The sequence below is a fragment of the Pseudopodoces humilis genome, chromosome 8 (assembly GCF_049639895.1).
Source record: "Pseudopodoces humilis isolate 2021_Gansu_Grassland_sample_001 chromosome 8, ASM4963989v1, whole genome shotgun sequence".
Lineage (NCBI taxonomy): Eukaryota > Metazoa > Chordata > Aves > Passeriformes > Paridae > Pseudopodoces > Pseudopodoces humilis.
This window is the reverse complement of record NC_142207.1, coordinates 10,748,447-10,769,222: the sequence shown is the minus strand read 5'-3', so window position 1 is coordinate 10,769,222 and position 20,776 is coordinate 10,748,447. Positions and strand designations below refer to the sequence as shown.

The 20,776-nt window shown below is 40.7% G+C and overlaps 1 protein-coding gene across 3 annotated transcripts in view; it reads right to left on the bottom strand.

Annotated features, from left to right (window-relative positions):
* Positions 1-20,776, bottom strand: part of SEMA5B (semaphorin 5B) — a 264,661-nt gene that overhangs the window by 125,304 nt on the left and 118,581 nt on the right. For all 3 annotated transcript variants that reach the window (XM_005519650.3, XM_088058505.1, XM_088058507.1), the window contains exon 3: positions 5,348-5,553. In XM_005519650.3, coding sequence (XP_005519707.1) covers positions 5,348-5,501 — 154 coding nt within the window. In that variant the 5' untranslated portion in view covers positions 5,502-5,553. The remainder of the gene's footprint in view (positions 1-5,347; positions 5,554-20,776) is intronic.

Sequence of the window (20,776 nt, the reverse complement as noted above, 5' to 3'; positions counted from 1 at the left end):
ACACCATTAATGAGGAAGTATTAAAGAACTATCATCATTACTGTTATTATCGTGAAATGAAAAATATATTGAGAGTGGTTGGGTGTAATTTTCAGAAGTTTTGCCTGAGAGTAATTATTTCCCTATCTACTATATATTTATGGCTTTATCAGTCACAACTTTCAAACAAATTCTAAAACAAATTTAAAGAGGAAAGTTCTAGTTTCCATTTGTCATAGTTCTATTTTTCAAAATTAGAGGAAAATTGCTACAAGCCTTGCTTAATAGAAACAAAGCCCATACTGAAATGCACTGAAGGTCAAATATTCTGAATCACCCACAGGATGCCACCAGTTTCCAGTTGAAACTCCATCATTAGTTAATGTTTAGACTTCCTTTATGGAGAACCAAGGACAGCAAGGCTATGAGGTAGAAGACAATTCTCCTATAATGTATTGCACCTTCCCTTAATCCTTATATAGATACACCTCTAATACTTCACCTCACAATAAAATTTTGGTTTGGATTGTCAGAATCTCACTTGCTCAACAGAAGTGTAAATCTTGACCAGAATTTCCTATGGGGCTCTCCCAGCTGGCCTTTGGAGTTGATGAATGCTAATGTGCTTTTTTTCCCATCAGTATACAGTAAATGGAATAATGTATTAGTGACCAATTGAACAATAGTGGGGGTGTTTGGTGAAATGTCAAGAACTTTCTAAACAAATAAATCATACCTTATTATCCTTCAGCCCACAAAGTTAAAATTGCTTTTGCTTTCAATACAAGAAAACATTTAGCTGTTCCCCACAGGTTTCAGTGTTTGAATCTGGCCACATTTCAATAAAATGTTGTTTAAAGAAATAAAATAGTGAGAAAATACATAGCAAATATATTATTAGTATATATAATATATATATTATTATATATACATATATTCAAGTCACCTGAATCACATTTATCTGGTAGGAGGTAATAATTACATACAGTCTGAAGTAAACCTCCAGATTTAAACACTCCCAAACTAAATCACTTTGAAAACCTGAGGCAACAGAGCAACTTGTCTGCATCTAGGAGAGATTGAGGATTAGACAATGGATCAAATGCCACACATTGAGAACTCACACCAGCCATAATGATACAGTCTGCAAAGCTGAGATTTGTAGTCCTGAGCAGATCTGAGATATAAGCTATTTAACCAAGTCCACCTCTGTCCTGTGCCACAGCATGGGGTCAGCTGAGGTGTTTTTGTGGATGAAGACAGGCAGCAATTATTAAAGCAGGGACAAATTTTGTTCTTCCTTACTTACCCTAACAGCCACGACCCAGGGGAAAAAGCCCTGAGAAATAGAACAGAGAAAAAACCTGGGAAGTTATCATACTCTTTCCTGAGCATATTGATTTAATGGATGAAATTAATGAGAACTAAATAATGGTAGAAACTGCAGGTGGAAACCTGCCTGACTAAAACCCATTTCAAGTGAAGTTGTGAACATCCTAATGATTCACATAACAGAGACGAGTTTGCAAACTTTCAAGCACTTCCTTGGTAAACAAGATGAAGCCAAACACTCTGCAGCCATTACAAACATGAATGCATGTCCCTCATGGCTCTGGCTCTTGAAATAAAAAACCTTATATAGAATTGGCATGGAAGATGTTTCTGGTTTTCCCAAGAGGCACATTACAAAGGTGATCCAAATGTCTTTAAGGAATAGCAAAGGTGCTTTACTTCCAAGAAGGAGCTGTACAACAATGAAGTGTACTGCTGGCAACCAGGACAGTACGACACAGGCACAGCACAATTGCAAATGCAGGCACGGATCTGTTGGCAGTAAAATCCATACAGAAAAGGAGAGAAATATGAACATGATTGACAAGAAGTAGAAATAAATTCTCTGGTGTTTGGCTTACCAGAGTGGACCACAGGGGAGCTGCGCTGGGATGACAAACTGCTTTGTGAAATGGGACTTGGATGCATGTGTACATGCATGTATAAATAAAAAGGGATGCACTAAGAATACACTTGACTTGTTTCACTAAACTCTCAACTAAATTCTCAACTCACTGAAAAACAAACAAGCATGCAAGATCCTTAATGTAGCTACCCACTAACAGTCAAATAGGTAGTAAGACACAGAAACAGCCTCCTGGGAGGTAGAAGATCATTTTCCTATTGATCTAACAAGGGAAATCAAACTTTAACTGGATTTCCTATAAGCACAGAGTAGAACAATCTAATTATGAAAATCCCAGTCTGGGTACGTTATTATTGCTGGTGAACTGCACAATGAGCACCATTTATAAGCCCCGGGGAAACTGGGGCACCATTGTGTTAGTTTGGTACTGTGCAAACACACAGGATGGTGTTTGCAGCACAAAATTCCTGTAGTGTCCCTCAGTATCTCCATGCAGGCTGCAAGGAAAAACCATTCAGCTCATGGCCCCTCCCCAGCCCACATCTCTTGTGACAGAGCAAATGTTATCTTCAGCATTTAAAGCGTGTATATCTAGAACCAGAATTTATGTCCCCAACTTGTCCAGACCATTTTCTCTACGTCACAAGTAATGGCACAAATAATTTTGGGAATGTAGTCTGTAAAGAAACTGGCATTTCTTCAGGTCTGAACACAGCTAAAGTAAAAGCACTTTACATACATAGTCTCCTTTCTGTTTAAATGAGTAGGACATGTACTGGATTCTATCTTTCTTACCCACTCTCATTGCAAGACAGAGATACCAATTCAAACAGATGATTGGCTAGTGTGGAAGAGATACAATATGAACAACATAAAAAATACAGAATGACTCAAGAAATAAGGGAAAAATAAACAGAAACAAAGATATTATCCAGTCTGTTGGATGTTAAGAATATAATCTAGGGGTAAAGTATAAAAAAAAGAGACTGAGCACGAGCAGAGTGGGAACTGAAGACTAGAGAACACAAAACATGCTATGGCATCCCATTTGTCTGGTGAGGGGAAGCCTGGCTAGCAAGGTTGTGAAAAAGAAGCTATTCAACCCCTTTGTAACATAAACTGTTTTGTTAACCTATTCATTCTGGAAGTAAATTAATGTACCCCGTATGACTGACTGGTCAGAGGCCTTATTATTACTATGGCCCATCCACAGAAAATTGCTGGTGTAACATAATCCTTTCCCCTGGCAGCAGGAGCATCAGAAGGGCTCTGCTGGGGTCACTCTTTCAGTCATTACACACTCCCATTGTGTACCAGGTTGTGAATCATGAGTCAATGCATCTGGAGACCCGCAGAGCCCCTGAGCCACACTGTTAAGCAGAGACATCCTCAGAGCAATCTGGGAACACCACATAAAATTTAGATTCCCCTACTTGCCTACCACTGCAGCCTAAACCTGCATGGTGGCATCAGAACAGGGTACAGCTTTAAGAGAAATCAAATTATGAGCTGAGGTGTGGTTTTGGACATGTGATCTCTCTTCACCAGACCTTAAAAGTTATGTGCAGTGGACAAAAGGTGCCTTTAATTTAATTCCTGTGTATTTTCCAGTTGAGCTTTGAAGCAGAAAATGCAAGATTAAATTGTATCATGAACAATCATAAGGAAACAGGTGCTGTGAAAAAACATAACTCTGAATCTAACTCGGGTTTAAGAAACTGAAATGATAATCTGGGACATTTTCTTGATGCATCTTCAATTTCAATCTTTCTTTTGCACAATTGTCAGGTTCTAATTAACTCACCAGTTTTTGCCCTCCATCATTGAAGAAAGGAAGAAAACAAGAACAGTGAAAGTAAAGGACAGATTTTTTTTTTCCTGTGAAATATTCATGCCTTATTAAAACAAAGCAAACTGGCAGATTATGAGCATATTTACACAGCCATCAACTCTGCAGAGTAGCACTCATATTGAGTGCCAAGAAATGCCCACCAATTCCTCAACTTCAGGAACTGGGGCTTTTAATATTCCCTGCAGAATGATTTACCTCAGTGCAGGATTGCACAGACACATCCTCTGTAAACTGAAAGTTTGGTGTTCCTGGTTAATAGAGAGAGCAACATTTTTTCTCTTTTCCATACCTATAATATTATCATTATTTTTTTATATACTGAACTGAATTTCACTGTTTTTTAACAGCAAGGGCTTCTCTTTTTGGCCCTCCCCAGTTAAAACAGATAGTTAGATTTATTTAGTGATTAAAATCAAGGTCTATTTACCAGAGCAAGGTTAGAGCCAGTACCGTATCATGTAGGTTTAAAGATTCTGCTAATTTATTTTAATCCACTTAAACCTTTAAGGCATGGATAATGGAAAACAGACAAGAAATCTCTTAAACTTTCCAAATTAAGAGACAAGAGTTTCCTCCTCTGTGAAGAATAGTAAAGCTGTCTAGAAGAACCCTGAAAGGTCAGCAAGGAAGCCTTTGACTACTTTCTTCCTGGAAACCCTATCTCAAAGGTCACAAAACCACAACTAAATTGCCTTTAACAAAGAACGTAACTAGAGACACATTGCAGGGTACTCAATTCCCTTTAGCAAAGAGTGTAACTGGAGATGTATTGCAAAGTCTTAAATGGGAACCAAAATCAATATTCCAACATTTTGGAGGAAACCATTTTTAGCAAGAAGACTCAGCAGCTGCTGGTGCTGGCACAGAGTTTAACACACTAGTCTGGAGTGAATTTTCAAATAATAGTGGTACCAATATAAAGATCTAGCTGTTGTGTGGGTAAGTGGACAGATTATCCAGACAACAATTGAGGAGTACATGAAATGTACGTTCATGGAAAATCTGACTGGGATAAGGACAAGAGAAATCCCATTCTTCAAAAGAGCAGGAAAAGAATTGGCCATTGCAACACAAAGGCCCCCTCTCACACTTCACTTAAATGCTCAGATGAATGACAGAAAAACTACTAGCCCAGGTGACAAATACATAATAAAACCAAACCAATTCAGGAATGCTACAAACAAAAGCACAGCCACTCCCTGCAATTTTAAATCAACTCACTTCTCTTACATTCATGAGTGTCCAAATTCTCTATCACTTTCACTTACTAAGTGTCTGGCTCCAGCAAGCCAGGTGAGGCATTACTTAAACCACTCAGAGAAAAGGAAACTGAAACACAGTTTCAGCATGGAACAAGATTACAGGGAGCCTGTAACAGAGTGAAAAATTGAGATTCTTAGACCGGTAGTCCCAAAACTGCTTGAATTAAGTGACTGCTGTGAAACCTCAGAATTAAAACACTGTAAAGCATCAAAGGGAAAATTATTTGTCAGGCCACTTCCCCTGGCCTGTGGATCACAGTTGTAAGGAAAAACAGCACAGACTAAACCTAAATGAATCATCCAATTGGAATCTGAAACAGGAACAGAAGCTCTTACCTTCAAAAGAAATTGTGGGGTGTTCTTTTCTAACACATTCCTGATGTTCAGCTTCAGTGTATTCAGGTACATTCTGTGATGCTGAGAGATGAAAAGCAAGAAGAAAAAGGCTTGGCAATGACAGGGAAATGGCCTTTAATCTTGAAACAATCATGACTGAAGGGCAGCTGCAGATCTAGCTTCCAAGACAGGCCCACGGAGGATACCTGAAATACAAATAATTCCACTTTCAGAAAGGCTCCACTTTCAGAAAGGTGAATGCCTATCCAGAGCATGTAACACGGGGAAGGCTGGAGCTCCCCTTTCCTACCAATCCCACTTGTGCTTAAGTACATAAGATAATATTCCACAAACAGCACAAAAAACCAAACCAAACCAAACCAAACCAAACCAAACCAAACCCAACCAACAAAAACCAACCAAACAAATAAAAACCACCCAAATTTACAACCCTAAAGAGGAGAAGTGCACAGCTCCCTAAATACCTGTCTCTCTGTACCCTTGGGGTATGTGTCTTATAAAGCTCCTGGTGTGCAACAGCTGGCACTGACAACATGAAATTTCAAATATCCCAGGTGTAAATGATTCCCCCAATGTGGACACCTCCCTCCTCAATTTCATAATGTGTCCATAGTAAATTCCATGCTAAATTCAAGAGATTGCTAAGGAAAGGCCAGCATCAGTCACCACGAAAACACATGGACAATTAACACTGTTCTAACATGTGATTCATATATCTGACCACTGCTTCTCTAAATGTCTTGAAATAAAACTAGCCAGTACAAAGGTCTTACCAGAAAAGTGCTAATTGAGGTAACATAAAAATTAGAATAATTTAGAAGAAGTGAGTCAATTGCCTTCATTATTATGGGATGCTATAGCTCTCAGTCACAAGAGCTGAGGCACAGCTAAAGAGGAGAAGAATTCACTCTCAGGCGAGGAGAGAGGAAAGTCATGCCTTTTCTACGTGAGCATTTTTAACAACAGTAGCAGTAATGGCACAGCTCTAAAAATTCCCCCTGGGCCTACCAGGCCTGAGGCAGAGGATGGAGGATTAATTAGCCCATGCCACAAGCTCCCCAAGATGATGCTGCAGCTTAAGAAAATCTGCATTGCCAAATTTAATCTTACTGATGTGCATAGTATATTTTCCTATGTAACTTTGCTCAATTATTGCAAACACATCTTGTCAAACAAATAGAGTCTCCTACCTTTAAATCTTACCTAGTGATAAAGCTGATTCTGATTAAATTCACACATAATGAGATTTTGAATTCCTGCAGATGTCATTCATAAAGTTAGTGTAGCAGTCAACATCTGCAGTACCTGATACCTCTATATTTTTGTTTGGAGTCTCTAAAACACTTTCAGTGACCTGAAACAGGCAGGCTGATGGAAGGTAACATGAGGCACTGATGCACAATGACAGCTCATGGCATGGAGCAAACTCCAATATAGAAGACAATACTGTGACATCAAGGAGCTGGAAGAAACTTGTAAAGGTCTTCGGGCATCACAAGAGCCATAAGGGATTTCTTACACCAGAAATGGGAGACAGTTGGTTTGAAAAATGGATCCCATGTTTTATTCTTAACTATATTTCTCTGTGATTTTAAACATGCATAAAGATGAGCTGCCAGTGCATCCATTCTGCACGTCCTCAGCAGCAGCTCCATACCTCTGACTGAAAATAGCATTGGCATTCAGGGCTCGGGGTAGTTCTAGGGACTTGGTTTCCCAAGCAGTGTGAGTGAGACATTACAACATTTCATGTTTTTTTCCATCCCATATACATGCAGATTTTATGCAGTGATATATAAAATCCCTTTCCAGCTCTCCAAAAGAGGTTATACAGCACTTTACTACAGAGGGTGTCTGTTTTTAAAAACACAGCAAATATAATGTTAAATTAAAAAATGGGACTGGCAGAAGGAAGAGATGTGAAATCATTTAAAGCTCAGGCCAGCAAAGCATTTAGTCATTAAGCAGAAACATACTGCAGGGTGTACACCACTGAGTACTGTGGCACCTCACATGATGGACATGTTGAATGAGCCACACTGTAATAAAAATTATTGATGATGAAGCTTCACGTTATATTTTTGGCCACTGGATTATATGATCCTTTTTTTCCAGTAAAGATCCATAAACGAAGCGCAGCACAGAGAGGTGAAGGCCAGGGAGATGCATTTTGTACAGCTTTCGGATACACTTAAAGTCAAAGCCAAACTTTCCTTAGATAGGAGATGGTTGTTGTGGGAAATGCACAAAAGGCAAAAGGGCTTTTTCACTGTCAGATATCCTTGCTGGAAACTGGAAAAGACAGTCATGGAAATCTCACTTTATGCATGCTCTACTACTCCCAGTGCAGCCATTACTTGCTAATCCTAGAAAGAAGGTACTAAACTAGACAGACTTCTAGTCTGAGCCAATATGGCTATTTTCATGTACTAATCATCCAAACAATGATCTCAATCTAGGTGAAAAAATAAATCTTAAAACAAAGACATATGATAGGGTCCTATGGTCCTGTAGAGCCCTATGTGGTGTGCAATCAGCAGATGAGTAAATTCAAGTTTCACACTCATTATGGTCATGAAATGATAAAAAGTTGCATACAGAAAAGCTTCATAACATCCCACAGCCTATTCTGTGCCAAAACAAAGTACATTTACTAGTGTTTTGTCTGGACTAGTTGTAAAATGTGCCAAGTATCTGGATTTCTGCCACTTTCCCTGGGAGATTTTACCACAGTCCAAGAGACTTCAGTGTTCCTTAGAAAGCTGTAACCAGTATCTGGGGTAAAGTTCCATCTTCTCTTCCTTATCGTCATAGGGAAATTCAAAGTGTGCATGAAAATAATGGTTTTGAACTTGAAGTGGAAAGTAATAAATGACCAAATCAAGGTGAAAACGGAACATTATAAAAAACTCATATCCTTCACAGTGTTCTCTATATCCTACATCCAATTGCATTCATCAAATGTGTGGAACTCTTGTGTGCTGGAAAGTTGAGGAAAACCAGTGATGTGCAGCCCTGAGTTAGTCTCTTACTGGAGTCAGAGCCAGTGGGTAAGTGCCAGCTTGATCAAGGGCAACAGAAATCAGAGCCCTAGAGCTGAACAATATTGATTGAGACAGTGGATAACACTGAAAAATCTTAGTCCTTCAACCTGTCCCTTCCCAGGCTGCATTGTTCACTTTTTCTCAGTATTTTAAGAATCTAACTTAGTAATTCCCAGCTGCAAATTTATTTCCAAAAAGAACCCCATACTCCTAATGTGAAGCAGTGCCATGGGCAAGCACAGGGCAGCTGTATGCCAAGAGCAAGCTCGTAACTGCCTGGGAGAGTCCAGAAGTTATGAAGTGTTTTAATGAAATGAAATGTTTTCATTTTACTGGGGGTAGCCAAATCCAAGCCTCCAATTTTGCCCAAGCTGCAGATTTTCACTGTGAAGCCTGGAGTATGACCAGTGCTTAGGGCCAGACCCCATCCAGACCACAAAAACACTGCACATCCCAAGCACAGCCCAGACTAGTGGTGCTTTGCGGTGCTGGAACTTGCCCTCGCCTTAAGCCATTTAGATACAGTTAAATGCTATAAAAAGAGCTGTTCTTATTAGACTGTCTGCTCAGAATGGCTTAGGGCTCAAGAAATCAGCTGTCAAGGTTTCAGTGCAGACGAGAGACAAGAGCTCAAATCCCCAGTTAAACTGAAATCTCAGACAGGACATATCATTTCAATTCTTTATTTGCTCATCTTGATTCATCTTTACCACCTTAGCTATTTTTCTCCCTAGCCCAATGCAGACACGTTAAAAAGAGATAAAAATGTGCAAAAATATTATCTGTCCAAGTTTATCTGTCTTGTCCCTCATGAAAACCTGTCCTCTGAGCCTCTGCACAGCCCCAAGGGCCAGTGATGGGGCATCTTTTTCCCCTTTTCTACTCCACACAGTGAATCTCTACAGTCCTCTAGAGAAAAAGGTCAATAAATTTAGGGGACACTGGATTTGGTGAAATTTGCTCCACAGACAGGTATTTTGTAGAGCAGCACTTCTGCCACCATCCTCTTGTCTCTTAAATCAGGCTTTCTCAGCTCGTGGGCTTCCCTGACTGTAGTGGCAGTGGCAGGAGATGGGCAAAGAGCTGCTCGACCTGGGAAAGGCAGGAGTCTGCACATTCAGAGTGTCTCCAAAGCTGAGATTTGCAACCTCAGTGCCCGTGTCAGCACAAACCCACTCTGCCTGCCCATCTCCCAGCCAGGACATTCCATGGCAGCCCAAAGGGACAGGGTATAATTCTGCTTTGCCTTGTGGCTTCACCCCGGCACAAGGGCAGCGTTCAGGGGATCGCCCACAGTCCCTCCCTTATTTATTGTCAGGGCATGAGTCTTTTCCAATTCACTCCGTATTGTATCATTGCAACTCCATTGATTTCACAGGAACTAATCCTGATTTACAGAGGGTAACTCAGATCAGGCCCCTTTTGACTAAAGCTTTGTGTCTAAAAGAAAAATACTTTCAATCAATCTTCAGGGCTTTAAAACAAAGCACACTTTAAAAATGGCTGTACCAGGAATTCATATCCTGCTTTCCTCTGACTGTAACTATCATTTTGACTTAATAAAATGTGACAGTAAAGTTAAAGGATAAAAGAAAATGCTTCATCTTTCATTTTAAAGGAAAGAGATGCCTTTAAAAAAGGCTAAAAAAGGAGCCTCCTGCAAAAGCTTTAATTCTTCTGTTCAGGATCTTTTGTGATTGCCACAGTTATGGTTTTATTAGACTGCGATAGAGGAAAGAGGAGCAATGGAAAGATGTGGACATTAAAGTATTCAAAAAAGTACTGGAAGAATAAGGGAAATAAATATAAACATTGCAAAGCAAGACAGTTATGACAGGCTGGCACAGGCAGCTCTGCCCTAGAAAACAGAACTCCAAGGCCAATAAAACTATAGTCCTTTATTCAGCTGATGCTGCTCATCCTTCCCTCCTCTCCAGCTGGAATCTATCCCACCCAACTGGCTCCAAGGGCCATTCCACACGATCAAACAAAAAACACAGCTTTTCCCTCTGCCCCTGGCCACATCCACACTCAGCCCTCAGCTGTGCCCATGCTGGGGACATGGGTCTGTCTTACAGCCAAAACATGGCATGCTGCACTTGCATGTCCAGAGGTCAAATCTCATATGTGCTGTTAGACTGACTCGTGGATACTGAGCTTTCCCCATTTATTTACTTGCAAGGCAAACCTATGGAAATGGTCAAACTATGGTAGAGATGAGAATCTGTGAAGAGATCTTGTTTTTCTTTAATTAAATCACCCTACAGTCTTCTGAAGAACTGGTGAGCTCACTTTGGATTTCATGGCAGTTTATATGCCACAGCTCTTGTTCTGGTTGTCACCAGGCTCATGTGTACCTACCCTGTTCAGGGTTTCCCATGGCCTCAGCTACAACATCATCTATGAGTCTCACATTGAAATCACTCTCACTACACCCCAGGAAGACAAACCAACATTTTCACACATACAAGGGTTATCTTCAAACCCCCCCTGCAATTCAGCAGCAGGGCACATTTCAAGTGTGTGCAGGCAATATGCTGTCTTGTGGCACAGCAGAAGCTTGAGCTCCATGCTGACCTCTCACAGCTCCTGACTCACAGAACCTGCAGGGCACCGCTCACAGTATCATAGTAGGTTTTGTATCAGGAATAAAACAATCAAGATTTTGCAACACAGGTCAATTCATTGAAACCTTTCTGTTATCTAGATGTGTATAAATAATTTAGCTAACTCTTTGCAAAGGAGAAATCAGTTTTTCCTAATATACTGTTTGGTTCATGGCTTGTGAAGCCTGTAGTGGAGCTGAATAATAATAGTCTATACTTTGATGTTCTTAGGACTACATCCCACAAAAGATTGACAGTGCACATGGGGGCACTTTATTTCTAGGGCTCTTTCTGATTGCTGATCAAAGCCCCCCAGGACTGGTCAAGGTCTAGAACCAGGCCCACAGAATGCAATGGGATATTTTCATTCAGAACAGGTAACAGAGACAAAACTCTTAATGTTTTAGTACAAAATGTTGCTAAAGGCCACTTCTCTAAGGACGGGTGTAGGACCTAAGTAAGCCATCAGCCACCACTTGGTTACTTGGCCTTGATCGTGCAGTCCACTGCCACAAGATCCTGGAAACAGAATGCTTTCCTCACCTGTAGAGGAAGCCCTCCAAAACAAGACTTTATTATAGAAAGCTTCCATTACATAAAGCTGCTTCAACAATAAAAGTCTCTGTAACAGCGCAAAATATACTGTGCCTCTGGGTTCATGCCAAATCCAGCGGGCATAAATAAATACCTGCTCTGCTGAGACTCAGACTTGCTTTTGAATAGTGCTAACCTGACCACACATTGAGTGTGTCCCCAAGTGCTTCAAGAGGCTCCCCAGAGAGCTCTAGATCTTTTTTTTTTACTGGCTACACTTTATATAAAGACATGAGAGGCTTTGTTAGAATTTGTTTGGGGTATGAATTTAGCACTTGAGAAAAGGTGCCTTGGAGTCTGAAGTTTTCTGTTTATTCAAAGTTTGTATTTGGCAATGAAGGCTCACACTCATTTATCTCCCTGGTGGTATGCTGCCACTGTTTTCTAGAAAAGTGCCTCTACAGGGGGATGGAAATATCTTCTATTTGCTGTTCACAGAATGGCCCTTCTGAGAGATGTCAGAGTTTTGTCAAAGAATTACCAAATTTCTGGTAATTCATGGACACTGGATATGGAATTACTTTTATGTGAAACACAGAGATGAAGGCAAAGCCTAACACAACAGCAGAATGTAATGGATGCTATGGTACTTAGCCCAGCTGCAACTCAGACAACATTTACTGGAGCCTAGGTTTAGAATCAGGAGCTCCTGACACCCAGTCAAAGTCTCAAGATGCTCAGTCAAAAAGAGGAAGAGTGGACACAGTCCAAGAGAGAAGCCACCTCAGGGCTCATGGGACAGCAGCAACAGCAGGGATAACTGTTCCAGAGGCCGTGCCTGCAGCGGGGGAGTGTGTGCAGGGCTCAGCATCCCTTGCAGTGCAGTAATCTTTCTCACTGAACGTGTGATTTGGAATCCTCTGCATGGGGGCTGGAAATCCATGGTGCCAGACATGCTGTTTATGTGCAGATCAGCTACATAACACAAGTACAGCAGATTCAGCAGCACACTTACTGCAAATCGTCACCTGGAGAAAGAAGAGTTCTTTCTGGCTTGAGGTTTTTGGTATGGGCTTTTGTCTCACAATTTCATATGAAAGTGTTGAATTTTTGACTTACTAGAATATTAACCATTGTTTTACTGGCACTGCTTTTTTATTCAACTGTAATTATAGGGTCTATTGCAGACATGCCATGGGATGTTTAGTAAGGAAGTTAGTGACAGTAGTTCCAAATTATATTACACCTAATAGAGGTTGGTAACTCACACTCTCTTCAACACTGTGACAGCAATCTGGGGTCAAGTGCAGTCCCCAGACTGTGCTGTGCAGATAAGCAGTCCTGATAAACTATATAGCAGCCACTGTGGTACCCCTGTGCCCACAGAGCTGGGAAAACAGAAAAAAAGAAGAATTTTTTTTAAAAAAAAACAAACCACCCAATGTTCCTCTGACCTAAAGCAAGCCCAAAATTCAAGTCTCAAGAAGACAAGCACCAAGCCATGAAGTCACCATACCAACGAAGCTCCTGCCTGTGAGTCAGCCATAACATATGGGCTGGCCTTTCCCAGAGGCTTGTTTTTCCTGTTTAAAACCTCAGGCACTACCTCCACCTTCTGTCACCCACTCCCTTCTACTCCATTCAACAAATCCTCTTACATCACTGACACAGCCCTGCATGCCAGGGTCAAAGGCAGTTGTTGCACATTGCAAACCAAACTCATCCCTCCCAGCAGCTCCTTCCTTCACCGCTATGTTGGAAAAACAGGATGAGAACTTCTTCTTTTAATGCTTGCCCATGCAGGAGAGAGAAACCAGAGCATGTTTGTTTTGTCAAAGATTTGTGATTACCCAGTGCCACATAACACATACTCATGGTTTAATTGTAACTCCAGGAGAAGAAGCATAAAGCATCCCTGCAGCACACCTCCAAGTTTCAGCCTGTTTGGAAACAAGAATATGTTTTGCTGCATTGTCTTCTTGGCACAGCACAGCATCATTTATCATACAGAAACCTTAGGCTAGAAAGCATTCAGCCAGCCTATATATGCCCTAAATGTGAACAGACAAAACAATAATTGTCAGCCAGACTCTTTTTTTTCTCCTGCTGTGCTCAGCTTTTCTCATACTTCTTGCAACAGCAGGTACCTGTTGAACTCTGTTAATTGTTCCCCTCATTGGAGCACCAGGGCTGCTTTGGTCTGCCCCAACTCTTGCATTTTCTGAAAAGTAGGGCTGCTCTTCCCAGATCCTTCTGGCTGCAGAAGGGAAGCAGTGCAGAACATACACAGCTCACAAATTACAGCATATTACCGACTGCTGTGTATAAGCAAAATGGGACTGATTCCTCATCAATTTTCCCACAAAAAAATATATGGTGATCAACAGTTTCTGAAAAGACAGAGCTGAATTTCCCCTTCCTTCCACACATGCTATGCAACTTCTGTGATACCAGGAGCATGGTACTGTGCTACCTGGTAACTGAAGCTCACCAGCCTCAGAACACAGGCATTACTATGCTGGGTCACGGACACATCCTTTTAGAGCTTTTCTCAAAAAAGAGTATTTAGGCAAAGGCAAAGTCAAGCAGGACAGCTGACCTTCAAAAAGGCCTTGGGTGCATTCTTTTAATGAACTGCAGTTGTAATTTTCTCTGTCTGCAGATTTACTTTAACTAAACAGTACAGAGTCCCCATCCTGTAGCGGGACTCCCTAAATTCCCAAAGACATCACAGTAATACAGGATTTAATGCAAATCCAATGATCTACAACTTAGCTAAGAAATTCCATTCTGGAATAGAAGGGAAGAATATCTGAGACTGAAAGCTGGGATCCTCCTCTGCACTTATGTTTTTGACAGTCAGATGTCCAGCCAAGATTGGGTATCTGAATATTTTCCCACTAGGCAGGAGAAGCAGCTTGCCAGAGGACACCCCAGCCCTGGGGTGTTAGCTCTTTGCCTCAGAAATGCTTAAAAATACCCAAACAATCCCTCAGACAGAAACCTCATCATCATCTTCCAGAGGCAGGGTCTGAGCAAGCATTTGGGAGCTGATATAATTTAAATACACTCTGAGGCCAACCTTCCTAGAGAAGATGAATTATTTGTAATGAATTCCAATCACATGGCACTCCAGCCCCCACACCTTCATCCTGCATATATAACCAAATTAGTTTAGGAGATGTAAGTTATTCAGGGACTTAGCTGTTCAGTCTGGCCTTGGAGGATTTGCTCTCATTATGGCTTTTATGCAAATTCTGTCCTCCAAATCTCTTCTGAATCAATTATTACTAGATTAATTTAAACATGTCCACCTGGGGTGCCTGTATATCATGTGCCTCATGTTAAAAAGTAAAAAGGATGATAATGAATTCAGGAGGTGACTGAAACAGATTCCTGCTTTGTGGAAATGTGACCTTTTTGCATAATGTCATAAAAGAAAGAAGTTCCTTCAAGAAACATGGCAGATAGGGTCATTCATTGGATCAGCTGGGCTTTCAATCACTCTTTGGAAATTAGCATGATACAATAAAAAATTAATAAGAAATTTTAAAAAAATATCACTTTAATGCTCCAGACTATTAAAGTCTTTGATGGACTACTAATTGAAATGTAATGTTTAATTTTAAGCAATGCCATTTTATTAATGGTAAAAACTTGAATTAATGTCATTAACCAATGTTAATATTACAAATCCCCCGAGGGATAACAAAGCAATTATGTTATTCACAGAACTGAAAGGGGGGAAAAGATGTAATCTGTACATGACTGCACTAAGGCAGAAGAGACTGCTTCCATCTGCATTTCCTCTGCTGAGAAAGGGGGTTTGTTTGTTTTTTTGAGCAAAGAGGAGGGAGAGGAAGAGAAGAACTTGTGCTAAGTTAATTACTGCTGATTTTCAGGCACTTAATAGCTAGGAAATTATTCTGTTACTCAAACACCATACTGTGGGGACCCTGTAAAAATAATTTGGGAATGAGAAATTGATTACAAACCCTCCTTCTTGGAGGTCTCCCCTGTGTCTGCTTGGATCCTAACACATGCACTAACAGCCTTCACCTGATGGAAAAGCCTGATGCAAATATGCAGCCCCACACCTGGCAGCAAATGGCTTTATGAAGCTGTGCTGGTTTGTATCTGCCAGGGATCGCCAAGGAGAACACCTTCTGCACTACTGAGTGCCCTCAATTTCATGGGAGGGCAGGTGCTTTTATTTTATAAAGTTTAGCGAGTTCAGCATCTTGTCAGATCCATTGCTCATACAGCAGGGGGGATGGGGTTAGACTTAATTAAAGAACCAAAACCAATACTCTTGCTAACTGGCAGAAGTCACATTGCCCAAAGGGAATAAGAACTTGGTATGGTTCTGGTATAACACTGCATTTACTCCAGAATAACCATGTTTGACCTAAACCCTTGATTAACTATCTTTTTATTGTCTGGCTGATAATTCAGACACAATGGGGAGATTCAGCAAGCCAGAACATGAAGAATTCCCCAAGGAGCTACAAACCTTTTTATTGCTAAGAATCCCAAAGGCTTTTGCTTTTTATTTACAAAAAGTAAAAGTACTGCAATGCACCCAACAAACCATTGTCAAAATCCAAATGCCTCTTTCAGTGTGCACTCTTCAATGCAACCAGTCAAATGTGTCACAAATTCACAAACAGTACTAACCCGTGGGAAGAGATGCAATAATTAATTTCCTCTGTTGCATGCAACATGACAATGCTCTGGTGTAAACCAACACTGAGGATGCTCAAGAGATTCTTCTGAGACTGTCCTGCCAAGCACTTTTTAAAAATTAGGTTTCTTCACAAAAAAAAGAAAAGCATTGACACTAATTACTACCAGACTTCCTATTTATGTTGCACACAGTGTAAAACTTCAATACCAACTCAAAATAAATCAACTGAAAAAAACCAAACTAAACCTATCAGGGGAGTGAGAATCTATGCCTAAACTTGGCTGGATGTAATAACAGGGATTCATATTTGGTGACTGGGACCAGGGTGTCTTTTTTTGTAGCCCAAGCACAGAACACCCAGGTGCCTCTTTATGTTTCTGTTCAGGATATAAATACAGCTGTAAAACACAATGAGATTTAGGGATTTTACTTATATTGATATATTACTTAGCAATCATTTTATAAACGGCAGAACGAGCAAAGGGAAGAATTACTGCAAGGTTTCCACTCTGCTTACCAATGAGGTCCTGCACGTGGCAGACTTCAGTCTGTGGAACAGGTCATGCTCAACAGCATGATAGTTCTTCTCCTGCAGATTTGCAAATCATTGCATTTTCATCTCTCAGCAATGGTTCCTCTCTTACTTCTTGTCTTCCCCATCTTCTCAAAGAATAACATCAAACCTCCTGTGTAGTATCTCCATTCTGTCACTCTTACATTTTCTCTTCCAACTCCCCAGTCCCGATTTGAAAATGAGGGAAGAGAAGCCACTGATGACACCAAGGTCAAGGCAGAGCAAGACAAAGTCAAATTCATGTAATCATTGAACACCACACACCATCACACCATTACAGAGACATGAGACGTTATGGATTGCAGCTTAATAGATCGCAATAGAGGATGACGGGGGAGAGAAGAGAGAAATGTTCCTTCTGTGCTGAGACTTGCTGATTAAAGTGCACGAGTGGGCAGGGGACAGCATTTGTGTTCATAAAGCTGAGTCTTACCTCTCGATATTAATGGACACACCATTGTCGCCAGACGCAATGTTTTGTTATTGCGTGATTAATTGAGAGTCACACGCAATGACATATTACAGGCAGGATAAAGCTGTCACTGGAAAGCAATTCTTCACAGTAATTCCTGCCAGTCTCTACAGTCTGAAAATTGCATACCTCGTTACAGACGACCCCTCAAGCACAAATGCATTACATATCTTTATATAAATAACAGTGACTAACAACGGCAGTCTGAGGTAATCTCTGTGGGATATGAAATAGGGAAAAAGGTAAGGCAGAGAAATTGCCTTCAAATATTAGTAAGCTTGTCTGTGCTAATCCCCATCAAATGAACCATTTCTCTTTTCCTTTAAAATAAAAACTGTTCCTGCTGGAGGCACAGAAAGTATGATAAAAGGACATGTTGTGACTTAAATGACAACTAGAAGCCTTACTTCTTCAAAAGGCCACTAGTTCTAAATCTTAAAAACTTATCTTGATCAAGACTAATTAAACTTCGACACCATCACTTTATCACTTACTTAGGTCAGTAAGTATCAGTAACTGGTCCAGCTCACTTTTTTAGAGCCAGATCAAAGACTCTTTTACATTTCTTTAGGCAGCAGCAAGAAGATATCAAATCACTAATTTTCCCCATGGATTTTATTTCAGTCAGAATCACTGCATTCAAAATACAATGCAGGGGAAAAAAAATCTACATTGCTCAAGGGAAAGGATACAGCCCAGGGGGGATACAGGTGCCCAGGAAAAAGATTGTGTCACTTATGTTCTGCGTATGACAAATTCCTGGCTGAATTGCCAGGAGTGGCACACAGTTGCCTAATCTCCAGTTGGCATTCAGCATTTTCCATACCACTGGCTAATGGTCAGATCTGTTGCAGTGCTCTTTTCTTCCTGTCTCATTGGAGCCAATACCTCACAACTCGAGTGAGCATTTTAAAGACTCACCATCAGATAGGGTGGCATCATCCAAAACCAACAGCACCTTCTCTTTGTCAACCTCTCCATTAAAGATTCCATTTCACAACACCACTGAGACACTGTTTTGAGCCGTTTCAAGCACAACCACTTGGAGTTTCTGCTACCAGCCACTTGTAAACTAATGAAAAGTTATGCAAAAGTCTTTACCTGCTTGGAAGATGTTCTCTACCTCCTCAGAAGACAGGCTCTTGCAGTCTCGTAAATCTGCCACTGACAGGAGCCAAGAGAAATGGGGACAGGAAAGCACAAAGCCTGGGCTGTCCTGTGGCCTGGAGGCAAATAGCAATCTCTGTCTTCACCTAACCCAACCAGAGCCCTGCAAGAGAGTAAATCTGTGTCCACTCGCCTTTTTAACAGCCCCTTAATGACCGTTAACTTTTTTCAGCCAGCCATTGATTCTAATGGCATGTGCATTCACATTCAATCACATTCAATAATACCTCAGACGGCCTTCATTAATTTACCATGCATAATTTCTCTGAAAGCTTTTGCCAATAGAATACCCCTAAACTGACTCACTAACTCATGAAGATAAAGCACTTTCTGTGTGAAACCATTATGCAGATGCACAGCACTCTTCTCAAATAAGTTAGAAAGTAGGTATTGTTTGGTGTCTACCCATTTTTTGGACACAGCAAAGTACCAGGGCTTGAAAATGTAAAGCTGCTGCTGGAGTATCCGGTGTGACAATGAATATGTAACATACTCCAGGCTGAAGAAAGAACAACAAGAAAAAAGGCAAATTATATGAAAAAGCCTTTCTGCTGTGAAGTTCCTGAAATCTTTTACAAATTTCAACAATGGGAAGTCCTAAAAGTGAAAGGCTGTTAAAATACCAAAGGAAAATGCAGCAATATAGACATTCACAGGCCTAGGTCCATTCATCCGGAGAGAGGGTGGGGGAAGATCCAGCAAAGGGAATGTATTAGAAACAAACCATCCCAGAGAACAAGGGTTTAGAGCTGTCAGGAGCTACAGTGCTGCTGTTAGCCTTGCAGTAAATTATGGAGCTGTCAGCATTTTCCCATTATAAATCTCTCAAGCCTCTTCTTATGTACACTGATGTAAGATTCAGACCTCAGTCCCATAGTGGCAATGATACTGCAGACAAAAGCATCACAGATCCCCTTTGGAAGTATAAGACCCATAAATATAACCTGTGGTCTTATAAACTCTGGAAGATATTGGTCGTAGGGAATTAAAAAAGGTAATTGTTTGCTTGCTTGCTTTGTTTTTTAATTACAATTATTTTGTCTTTAAACAGAGGATGAGAAGTCAAGAGCTGATTGCAAAGGTGATCAGGAATAAGCTCCTCTTTTGCAATACACTAAAGTCTTTTATCAACTCGCAAGTCTCTCATCCCTTTCAGAAGGATTGATCACAGAGCCCATGAATGCTGCAACTCCATTTCCAAGGTTATAGGTGCTGTCCTGACTAATGTAAAAAAAAATATCTTCCATAGACAGTCACTTGTGAGGCACTGTATTATTAAATGTGGGGGTAAAATAAAGTTTAAAATAAAATTAGATCTGAAAATTTAATCTGTCTCAAATTCATGAGTTGTGGGACTCAGGGTTTTGGTTTCTCATCAATGAGCAGTGAACCACTTGCAGGGAGTTCAGAAGTCACAGAGCAGATGGATTAGGAGCAGAGCTCTTCAAAAATTCTCCATTAATAGCAAGCCTCATATTTTTAAGAAATTGGATTTTTTTGTTGTTATTTCAGGATATAGACTGCAAAAGAGGCCCCATATACTTCTGTGCAAAAAAAAGAAAAAAGTAAAAAAAAAGAAAAAAGATAATGAAGACTGACAATATATGTGGGGGAAATATGGAGATACTTTTTTAAGTGAAAACCACCAGGAGAATTTTGGCAACGTAGATTTATATAGAAAGGATATAAGCCATTATCAGCATAAAGGTAATGAAAACTAAGGGAAAACACCTCTGCCTGGAGTTAGCATCATTAAAGACCATTAATATTGCCCCTAATTATACATGCTTAACTACAGCTCTGGCTGGAACTGTAACATTACAACATGCCAATAAACTATCTAGGGAGTAACAGACTGCTTCTAAACTCCCTAAATAAGCATTTGCAGATTATAAAGGGAAAAGTGATTTATCACACCTGAAGAGGAGCATCTCCCCTCTCCCCTCTTTATTTTTTTTCTTGCTCCAAACACCAAGCTCTTCTGCCATGCTCTTGAGGCCAGCCCAGCATGCTGAGCCTGGCCTGTCAAACTGGGCAGACTTGGGTAGGGGCTACAGCTCTCCAGTTACTCAGGGGCCAGTAGTAAATCTCAGCACCACATACACGCCTGTACTAGGCATCAAGTAGTGCATATGCTGGAGGATTTGGGACTGCAAGCAGTCTGTCTGCTCCAGATAAAGTAATGACTCAAACACAAGGCAGGAGACACTCGAGGCTCCCAGTGCGTGCGACAGCCCAGCAGAGTTACAGCTGCCCCCAGCCCTGCATTCAGCAGGAATAGCAAATCACTCCTCACATTTTGCTAACCCTTAAGCAGTGTTTCC